Raw genomic sequence first — 11,403 nt, 5'->3', positions numbered from 1 at the left:
GTTATATTGTTTTCCAGACATTTAACTTTTAATTTGGGTATGAGCCCGATGAGTATCATTCTAATATACTCTTTATCTTTGCTGTCTTGCAGGAGTGTAACTCTATTCCTCACTAGACCTGTCAGCAACAGCTAAGAAATTCAACACCAACAAATTAAGCACTGGCAGTCTTGTGGAATGCTACTAAAAAGAGCATGAGAAATAGTCAGAAGTGAAGTTAACAAGATAAATAGTAGTTGGCATCCCAGTACCTGTACAACTGGAATCCCATAATTTCGATCAGGGCAGCAAACTAAAGGACAGTTTTACCATTCTGTATTGTATGTTCTTTTTCTCCCCTTTTTATTTTACTGCTGTCAAATAACAGGGTTGGCCATTGCCTGAATATCCTTTTGTAAACTGAATTAAATCTGTACTGTAATAAAATGTTTGGGTTAATGGAAACAGCTGACTTGGCTGTTGTAGGATTTTATTTTGTTCTTGTATTGTGCATTGGGTTTTTTGTGATGTGGAAGTCTAACAGAAGTACTGTGAGTGGGTACTTTCTTGCAGGACGCTCCATGACCTGGATAGCAGTAGGTGCTTCATTGTTTGTCAGCAATATTGGCAGTGAACACTTTATTGGGTTAGCAGGATCTGGAGCAGCCAGTGGGTTTGCAGTGGGAGCTTGGGAGTTAAATGCAATGTTGATTTTACAGGTGTTAGGTTGGATTTTTATCCCTGTCTATATCAGGTCTGGTGTATATACCATGCCACAATACCTTTCCAAACGTTATGGCGGTAACAGAATAAAAATCTATTTTGCATTGTTGTCCTTGCTATTGTATGTTTTCACAAAGCTTTCCATCGATTTGTATGCTGGTGCACTATTCATCCGGGCATCACTCGGTTGGGACCTGTATCTCTCTATCATCGTTTTGATTGGGTTAACTGCAGTGTTAACTGTCACAGGAGGACTTGTGGCTGTCATCTACACCGATGTTCTGCAGGCCATTCTTATGATTGGTGGAGCTTTAACATTGATGGTTGTGGGAATGGTCAAGGTGGGAGGTTTTGAAGAACTCAAACGCCAATATATGCTAGCCTCACCAAATGTTACAGCAGTAATGGCTTCTTTCAACCTAAGTTCTACCAATACTTGCCGTATTCACCCAAAAGAAGACTCTCTAAGGATGTTACGTGAACCGACTGATGAGGATATTCCTTGGCCTGGTTTCCTGTTGGGTCAAACACCAGCTTCTGTTTGGTATTGGTGTGCTGACCAAGTCATTGTGCAGCGCGTCTTGGCAGCAAAAAATATTGCTCACGCCAAAGGAGCCACCCTGATGGCTGGTTTTCTGAAACTCTTGCCTATGTTTATCATAGTTGTTCCAGGCATGATTTCCAGAGTTCTTTTTACTGATGAGATTGCTTGCATTAATCCAGAGCACTGTATGCAAGTATGTGGAAGCAGAGCAGGTTGCTCAAATATTGCCTACCCACGATTAGCATTGGGAATCTTGCCTGTAGGTCTTCGAGGCCTAATGATGGCTGTCATGATAGCAGCTTTAATGAGTGATTTGGATTCCATATTCAATAGTGCCAGCACCATATTTACCCTGGATGTTTACAAGCATATTCGAAAGGCTGCTAGCTCTCGAGAACTTATGATAGTAGGTCGTCTATTTGTTGTCTTTATGGTAGTTATAAGCATTGCTTGGGTTCCTATAATTGTAGAGATGCAGGGAGGACAAATGTACCTTTACATTCAGGAGGTAGCAGATTATCTCACCCCCCCGGTGGCAGCCCTGTTTCTTCTTGGTATTTTCTGGAAGCGCTGTAATGAGCAGGGGGCTTTCTGTGGAGGGTTGCTTGGATCCATTTTGGGAATCACACGCTTGATACTTGCTTTTATATATCACACGCCAGAATGTGACCAGTCTGACACCAGACCAGGTTTTATCAGAAACATTCACTACATGTATGTAGCAGCAGTTTTGTTTTGGACCACTGTTATTACAGCAGTAGTAGTGAGTCTGCTGACCCCTCCTCCTTCCAGAGACCTGATTTGCAATACCACATTTTGGGCATTAAAAGACACACAAATCATTGAAAGCTGCCAGAAGGAAGAATCTGATCAGTTAACAGACAAAAGTTTGGTAACATGTAGTGAAAGCAGATGTGATGATATTTCTGATTGTAAGCACAAAGATGATGATTCACTGGCTGGTCAGATAGAATTAGTTCTGTTAATGCCCGAAAGTGGTGATCCCAAGTCTCTGAGCTCCACACATTTTGTTGAAGATCAGACACAAAATGACAGTTTTATAAATGGCCAAACAACTGCTGTGGACCAAATGGACCAAGAGGAACATGACTTGCAAAGGAGAAACATATGGTGGCGATATTTTGATCAGTGTTGTGGAATCAAAAATTACAGTATGAAAAAAAACACACAAGATTCTGTAGAAAGTGAAGCTATTTCCTTCGAAATGTTGCAGGAGAGTCCAAAAATTAAATTCTTACTAAATGTTGGACTTGTTGTTGTATGGTCAATTGGCATATTCATGTTTATCTATTTTTCTCTGTAAAATGAATACAATTATGTGGTTGTGTTTCCATCCCCCTGCCCTAAAGTGATGTTCCCTTTTTTTTGGGTCAAGTTTTGAAAAAGTTTAAAAAGGTCAGGCTATAGTTTTGGAGTCACTTTAGTTAAATGATGATACATTTTTACTTTTATGTTTGTTGAATTAATCTGTTTAGTTTGTAATGGGTTCATGTAATGAGAGACCGGCATTTGAGACCCCCTATTTGATAAGGCAGTATCTGTTTCTTCCTGTTCTAGTTTCATCAAAACTTTGGCATATGCAGCTTAATAATGATTGGCTGGGATAAAGTCAAGTGTATGGATCTGAATTGGTTTCAGATGTAGCTGTTGCGACATGAATTCCCAAAACCAATATGCGACCCCGCATACATTGTAAATGAATTCTTTGTTGATAATTAAAATCAGCCATATAATTTAGAAGTTAATTACTTTTTATTTTTCGTCTTGTGCATAATTGAGTTGTTGCTGAAGTTGGAGAGTGAAGATGCAACAGACTGATAGTTGTAAAAGAATAATGTGCGAGTTGCTGCACAAATCTGAAATTAGAATGTTTTTTGGGATGATGATTGCAGTGTAGGGCAAGGACAGTAGAATAATTGCTGTACATTTTGCATTTTTTTTTAATTTAGCGTACCCAATTAATTTTTTTTCCAATTAAGGGGCAATTTAGCGTGTTCAATCCACCTACCTTGCACACTTTGGGTTGTGGGGGTGAAACCCACACAAACACTGGGAGAATGTGCAAACTCCACAAGGCCAGTGACCCTGAGCCGGGATCGAACCTGGGACCTCGGCGCCATGAGGCAACAGGGCTAACCCACTGCGCCACCGTGCTGCCCCCATTTTGCATTCTTTTTAATGTAAAAATGTTAACTTGCACAGAAAAAAATCCAAAACTTAATGCAAAGTGTGTACCCCTTCATCTGCACCTGGTGCATACTTTCTGAAGTTCTGCATCCTATAATATTTGAAAATTGAAATGAGAATCTAGCCACATAAACTGTCTGTCCGGCTATTGCCCAAATATCCTCTTTCATTATGGCCCTATCTCAAACTCCTTTCCTTTTCAAGTATTTGAACATGTCTCTGCTCTATGCATTGCTTCTGAAACAACCTCCTTCACCTGTTATTCAGTTTAACCTGCTGATGGTACTTGCCAAAATCTTGAATAACATTTTCTGTCATTACAGTCATGGTTCTCGGTCTTCTTGAATTACACATGGCTGAAAACTCTACCTTCCAGTGCCTCTTCTCTGGTTCCATCCGAAGCAATCCCAGATGCAATGAGTGCATCTTTAAAATGTTTTTTCGTCCATCTGTGAATTATCATTTGTGAAGTGACCCACTCCTTTTGATGGATCTGATCTGCTAGGATAGACTTCCTTCCATGTCTTTTGAAGACTCAACTCGTCACCAATTCTCTCAATCCCTTGAATTCCTTTGTATCTGTCAGACAGCTTTGATAAATCCTGTAAGTGCCTAATTTTCTTCTACAAACCAAAGTGAAAATCATTATTTTGGGCAACTGCTATGAACTCTTATTCCTTTGCTACTAATATTTATTTTCTGGTTGTTTCTAACCTTGGTGTAATATTTAATACCAAGCAGAGCTTTTATCTGCGTCCTATACATTATTGAGATTGTTTATTTCCAATAAGCAACATTACACATCTTGGCCCCTATGTCTGCTCGAACCCTTGTGTATGCCATGTACGCATCCATAATATCTATTATAATGCCCTCCTTGTTAGTCTGCTATTTTCCATTTCTAACACATAGAAACTTGGAAAATAGGAGCAGGAGGTGGCCATTCAGCCTTTGAGAAAGCAGGATTAGGGTATTTCCAACTCCGTATCCTAACCCTGCTTTCCCCTCATAGCCTTCCTGCGCCGTAAGTGCCATATCTAACTGCTTGACGATGTTAACACCTGTTATCTAAAACTCTGCTTACTCTCTGAATTTTCATTTGCCACCTCTCCCAACTTGATTTCGCCCCCCCCCCCCCCCGCCCCACTCCTTGAATCGCCAAATAATTTCCATGTTCTTGCCCCATTCCGCAAATTCCTTCAGCTTTATAACTGGTTCGTGCCTATTCATTCTTATCTTATTTTCCTCCCACCATTGTTTTTTGACTGCATCACTTCTACTCTCTAACCCAACCTTTCAGTCAAGTTTTTCATCTCTTAATCTTTATGCCTCTGCATGTGTTCACACTGCAAAGCACTGTGGGACTTGTTTACTTTTGAAGGCACTCAACAGATGCAGATTATTAATGCAATAAATTCAAAACAAATCGAGCATAGTAAATTTTGCATTTGAATATTTGGTTGAGTATTACAATGTGGACCATAAAATTTGGGCAAATTGATCTATTTGTATCATAAAACCATGACTTCTGTTGTCCATGCTATGCATTTAAAATTTGATTTTTAAAAGGTATTTCAGTTGGCTGAAACTATCCAGTTTAACTTGCTGAGGTGTCTCCAACCTGTTGAATAATTTAGCATTGCAGCTTGCCTTCCTGTCTACTTGTTCACTATACTCTCCTGCTGGAAAACATCATCAAGGTGGCAGTTTAGGCTACAAGTAGACTATATTTGCACAATTCTAATTTACAGAAGCAAACATTCAGTTGAATAATCAGCAGCTTTTAAAAAACTTTTGAATATGCCTAAATGTCCAATCTTCCAGGCTTTGGTGATTGTGATGGGAGAAGTTTTTTTACTCCATGGAGTCTTGTTTCGCTATGATGTGAAAACAAAAAAAGTGAGCTTTTTAAACTTGGTGCCAGAAAAAACCAGCAACGTGCAGAATTTGTAAAGAACTCTGAATTCTTTAATTACTTTCCTATCTCATGTAGTTTTGTCTAGAAATGTTCAATGTCTGTTTTACATCTACAAACTTCATGTGCAGCTAGCATTTCAAAGCCAGGAAGGAATTTCTGAAGCAAATAAGATGTAATCTGTTCTGAGCCCAGACACCTCACTCATGTGCCTCTTTTCCTTTCACACATTCTTGAATAGACAATTGGATATTGTTTTGCATAAATTTAACTCATTTCTTTGTCTCTAGCCCTATCCTCCATTCTGCACTAAAAAGCAGCAATTAACATATCAATTGAAATTTTGGTAGACCAACATATTGTGAATGTAATTAAATTAGAGATGGTTTTGATGCTTTCATTTTTCATTGAATATTCAAATATAATTAATTATACAATGGTATATTTTTGAATGTTGCATTTTTGAACATTGCATAAAAATGTAATTTGGCCGTGCAAAGCTAAGTGCTAATTTTATTTTAAACTTATTATTCAGTATACGCTAATGATGTTACTTAAGGTTAAGGATGGTCTGCAATGATTCATAGATGTGCAATATGAGAAATTATGCAATTCGACATTTCCTGTATTGTAGTTCCATAAAAGTCACTTTTGCAGTGCAGTTGCAGACTAAGCATAACTGATTTGCTGGAAATTAGATGCACTCATCTGGCTGATTGTGCTTGAAGAGTTGAAAGAAAAATTAGTTAATTTTTTAAAAATGCTTTCAATGGAGAAATTGAAGCTGGATTGTGCATCTTTCTTGGTAACTTGAAAGAAAAACTCTCAAAATAAGATAAACAAAAGCTTACCATCAGCAATATTAGGACCATTCTTCCAAAATTAATGGTCAATCTTGGGTGTCTGGCAGCAATGCACATTTAGCACGGTACTCAAGGTGATAGAAATATGAAACAGAACTTGTGACGTATGAATTTGTCATAAGGGATGGCCAAAATAATAGTGAGGAAAATAAATTTAAATGGGCAGGATATTTTTAGATACCAGATATTATTTGCTTAACTTGATTCACCAGTTTTGTAAAGCAAATGCTGAGCAAATATGAAGGCACTGTATTGTGGAAATGCTTATAATGGGGTAACAGAAAAATTGTCCCAGGCTCCCCCTTGATTCAATGGGATAGTCTGTTCTATTTGTCGCAGAGGGCTAGTGCATTGTAAGTAATGCAGCTTTGGGAATGTGCTTTTAAGTATTTCACCTTTGATGTGACCAGTAGTAAACTAGGGAAGTTAGTTGGACTTGTGTAGCTGGGTTAGAGGTATTGCACTACTCTGGGCTTTTGGTGGGTGGTAAGGATTTAACAGTTCTGTTAACTTGGGCAGTTTCTTTGGAGGGGTGGGATGGCAGCTGAAATCTGAGTGGTAGGGCTAAGAGTCTATGTAAAAAAAATTTTAATCTGAAATTTCCCTCATCCTAGTATAGGAACATAATGCTTCTTCAGCCACTGCTCGCTAACGAACATGATTTTCCACCCAGGAAACTCCGTGTCACTGGTCATGGGTTCTGTGGATCTTTGCATGCCTGATGAGTCCTATCCTAGAGCTGCATTTTTGACCACACATTTAACTGATGTTTCTGGGAGGTGGAATTGGTCCTTGTACTGGATCACTCTCATCTGTTTCTCTGGCACTTTTCCGGACCTCCTTGCTGTTGGGTGTTCTCGAAGAATTATGTTCCTTTAATCAGGGCATTCCTTCAGGTAGGTTTCTTCTGAGCAAGGGTCTCCCAGGCATTGTGTTGCATTTCTTGAGGTAAGCCTTCAGGGTATCTTTGAAGCTTACTTTGTCCTTCTCTAGTTCAAGTGCCTTCTTTGAGCTGGGCGAAGAAGATTTGCTTTGTCAATTGGGATTCTGGCATCCTAAGCACTGCCGGCCCAGTGTAGTTGGTTTTGGATGATTATGGCCTCTATACTGGTGCTTTTGGCACCCAAGGATACTCGTGTTAGTATGCCTATCCTCCCAGCTGATGCGGAGAATCTGTCTCCTCACCGCGATGATGGTACCGTTCCAGGGTTTTGAGGTGGTGCCTGTACGTAGTCCAGGTTTCTGAGCCGTATCGAAGAGTTGGGAGGAAAACTGCCTTGTATACGAGGATCTCTGCATGGATGTCGTGGTCAACTGAATGTGCTCCTCGCGGATTGTATAGGATGTTGGATTTCTGTGTCGCTGTCTGCCTTGGATAAGAGGTGACTCCCCAGGTAAGGGAAATGTTACACGTTTGAGAGGGTTTCTCCATTGATCTTGATGGAGGGAAAGACCGGTGGCTGGATTCTCTGCCGTCGGGATGCTCCATTTTGCCGACAGCCTGGGGGTTGCCTGATGGCGTGCAGCTTCCCCACAATGGGAAGCCCCTTGGCCAGCCGGTGAAACGCAACATCCTTCCGGCGTGCTGAACCTGAAATCTGGCACCGCAGGACGGAGAATCCAGATCCAGGTCTTTCCTGGGGCGGGTTTGTAAAGGACTTCAATATTCTTGAGGTTGAGGCCGAGACAGTTTCTTCAGTATGCTTCTGCAAAGATATCCAGCATGGCTTTGATTCTCTATTGAGAGCATAGATGGCTTTGTCATCCGTATATTGAACTGGATGAGGTTGAAACGTTTTTCATCCATCCTGTAGACTGTGCACTCCACTGGAAAATTTGTTCTTGACCAGGTGAAGGATGGTGGTGATGAAGATGGAGAAAAGGTTTGTGGTGATGACCCATTCCAGTCTTGACCTTGAAAGTTTCAGTCTTTGGCGAGGGCTGTTGTCAACCTGTCATTGTGGAGGAGTCCGAGGATGAATTTCTCTCTGCCTTTGACAGGGTCTTCCACAGCACAGCACTTCCCAAATTAGTTCTCCTCTGTCTTGCTGGTGATGTTTTGCCAGGCGTGGAGAGCTTTCCTCTTGTCGATGGACTCTTGAAGAAAAGTACAGCACAGGAATGCTGTTGTCGTTCTCGTCAAATCAGTCTTGCTGTTTCCTGGTCTTGTAGCTGATAGTTTCTTCGCAGGTTGAGATAATGGCTGTCTTCAGCTCTCCAGTTTTCCCCTCTTTCATTAGAATGAATGCTTTGGAGATTTTGGTGAAGACATTGTTGAAAGTTTGCTTGCATGCTTGGCTATTGAAGTTGATCAACGTTGATCTTATTTTCTGATCTGTTTCTTCATCTGCTTCTGGGGGAGTTTGATGGACATAGAGGTGTGAATTAGCTGATGGTCTGCCAAGCATTCGCCTGCACTGGTCATTGCTTTAGTACTGAGGGCATCCATTGGCTTCGGGATCAGACGATGATTGAGTCAATCATGTGCCACTGTTTTGATCGTGGAAGTCTTAAGGGGAAACTCTTTTTGGCAGAATAGTATGATCGTGATGACAAGCTGGTGTTGCACACACTTTGTTGAGTAGGACAACCCTAAGAGTTTCAGTTCCCAACTCTTCCCTTTTTGATCCTTTCTGGAGTTAGAATCATAGAATTTACAGTGCAGAAGGAGGCCATTCGACCCATTGAGTCTGCACCGGCCCTTACAAGAGCACCCTACTGAAACCCACGTAACTACCCTACTCTATGGGGCTGGTTTAGCACAGTGGTCTAAACAGCTGGATTGTAATGCAGAACAAGGCCAGCAGTGCGGGTACAATTCCCGTACCAGCGTTCCCGAACAGGCGACTAGGGGCTTTTCACAGTAACTTCATTGAAGCCTACTTGTGACAATCAGCTATTATTATTATCCCAGTAACCCCCACTTAACATTTTCTGGACACTAAGGGCAATTTAGCATGGCCAATCCACCTAACCCGCACATATTTGTACTGTGGGAGGAAACCGGAGCACCCGGAGGAAACTCACGCAGACACGGGGAGAATGTGCAGACTCCGCACAGACAAGTGACCCAGCTGGGAATCGAACCTGGGATCCTGGAGCTGTGAAGCAACTGTGCTAACCACTATCTACCGTGCTGCCCTTTAGGAGTCCTTTCTGACACTAGCATTTAAGTCCCCAGGGAGGATGATCTCCCAACATTCCTAAGGAGGATATGGTGTCCAGAGTGGAATAAAAGCTGCCTTTGGACTCTTCATTTGCATCAAGGGTTGGGGCGTAGGCACTAGCAACTGTTGCCTGTTGGTTCTTAGCAAGTTGTAGACGAGAATCATGAAGTGTTCGTTGAAGCCGACAGGGAGCTCCGAGTTGGCTGATGCTCATTCCTAATGGTGAATCCAATTCCATGCACCCTGGGCTGATCCTCTCCAGAAGAAGGTGTAGCCACCACTGCCCTCCCTCAGCTGTCCTTCGCCTGCTCTTCGGGTCTCTTGCAGAGCAGCGACATGAATGTTAAAGTTCCTCAGTTCACGGTCTGGTTGATTTGTTCTGCACATTCGGTTATGCATTCCAGGTTCTGAGATTGAGTTAACTTTGTTTCTCTAACCGCAGGTAGATGAGCATGCTGGATGTGGTTTCTAAACCAGATTGGAGACTGAACAGACTATTTTTAGGGCACCTTTTCTAACTCCTCGCCCCATGAGGAATAAGCAGAATGGATCCTGAATAGGGCTGATCTGTCATGAAGAAAGCTCTCCTGTTCCTATTCCAAGAGCGAAACGACTGAATCAAACTCCACCACCTACATGCCGATCCGAAGCTAGGGACTTCTGTCCTCGTCACCTCATCGATTGCTGTGGGGTTTATTTGTGTGGGAGGTGTATTGGTTTCCTCCATGTAGACCCTTGTGCGGAACACCTTTTAATGTGGGAATTCTGTTGCACATCAGCAGACACCCGATACTTGACAGAAAATAGATTATGTTCCAGTGGCAAGGGAATATCTGATTGTGGATCTTCTATTCCTGCAGCCGTCTACCATCGCAGGTCTTGATGTTGCACTAACGGCTTCCACCTGATCTGCTGTTGAGGACTTGTTTTGTATAGCTTGGATCCCTCTCTGTTAACTGTACAGTTTTAAGGTGTGTGGGTACTGGAAATGGAGGAGGAGGTGATAAGTCTAGTAATCCTTAATTATAGCTGCATCCATATCCAGTCATGTTAGCAAAATACAAAAACAAAAGCAAAAGTGGATTTCAAGATCCAAATAGCTGTATTTTTAGGTTTTGCCAAAACCTTGTTTCTTGTGAACTTGTTTTTGCTGCTATCAATTGCTTAGCATGCAACATTTGGATCTTATGCTATGGTACGGTCATCTATCCTCATCTCTTTCCTTTCCTCGTCCCATTATGTGGGCACATGGAATACTCATTGACAACCCTAACCTTAATGTTTCCTCTGAGGAAGGAGGTCACTGGAGATCAGCCAGATTGGCTTGCCAGCACCAGAGGTGCAAGGTGGCACACCCCTTAATCTCATGCCTGTATAAAAATCAAAATGTTTCTGCTTAGTTTTCCCAGAAATAATACTGGCTGCACTCCATGAAGGAAACAAATCAGTAAATAACACTAAATACTGCAAGCTTTTGAGTACATCCTCTGCGGCAAGAGATTTCTCGGGTTTCAAAAAGAGAAAAAGGTAAAGTTGGCTTAAGTAACGAGATACAATGAAATCCAAATATTTGCATACTATTAAATATGGCGATTCTGAAAGATGACTACGAAGATTATAATTTGATGATTGCATGTAATGATGAGTGAAACAAATTTTCAGATGGAGGTTAGATGCAAAGGATACTGTGCTGCCATCTGAGCATGGATAGTAAGTGAATAAAGTGCTTCAATAGGATGAGTGGAGGTCATTGATAAATATTTGTTTTAATGTTGAGCAGCCTTGGAAGGTGCAGCTTAACTTCTTTGACCAGCTAAAGGTATCACACTTCTGCAGGGTTGTTGAGGTGATATTAATTCCCGTGGATTATTCCTCGCGTTGCTTAGCATGGAATTCTGTCTCAAACGGGTCCTGTCCTTTTTCGACTGTTTTTCTCGTGGATTTTTACTTTGATCTGTTCAGTCCTGTAGTTTGAGGAAATAATTTCTGTATTGTACCTAATTT

The 11,403-nt window shown here is 41.4% G+C and overlaps 1 protein-coding gene across 29 annotated transcripts in view; it reads left to right on the top strand.

Moving 5' to 3' along the window:
- The window catches only part of LOC140427747 (sodium/myo-inositol cotransporter-like), a 38,074-nt gene that overhangs the window by 16,630 nt on the left and 10,041 nt on the right, over positions 1 to 11,403 (top strand). For 6 of the 29 annotated variants that reach the window (XM_072513371.1, XM_072513370.1, XM_072513374.1 and 3 more), the window contains one exon: positions 93 to 3,007. The exons of 7 other annotated variants lie outside the window; for them this stretch is intronic. In XM_072513371.1, the coding sequence (XP_072369472.1) occupies positions 426 to 2,570 (2,145 nt within the window). In that variant the 5' untranslated portion in view covers positions 93 to 425 and the 3' untranslated portion in view covers positions 2,571 to 3,007. Of the gene's footprint in view, positions 1 to 92; positions 3,008 to 3,777; positions 4,059 to 10,799; positions 10,927 to 11,403 lie in introns of those variants that run through there. 16 more of the 29 variants (XR_011948608.1, XR_011948602.1, XR_011948605.1 and 13 more) reach the window with 6 other exon arrangements.

The sequence above is a fragment of the Scyliorhinus torazame genome, chromosome 8, assembly GCF_047496885.1.
Source record: "Scyliorhinus torazame isolate Kashiwa2021f chromosome 8, sScyTor2.1, whole genome shotgun sequence".
In the NCBI taxonomy this organism is placed as follows: Eukaryota; Metazoa; Chordata; class Chondrichthyes; order Carcharhiniformes; family Scyliorhinidae; genus Scyliorhinus; species Scyliorhinus torazame.
This window is presented reverse-complemented; position numbering and strand designations above follow the sequence as displayed.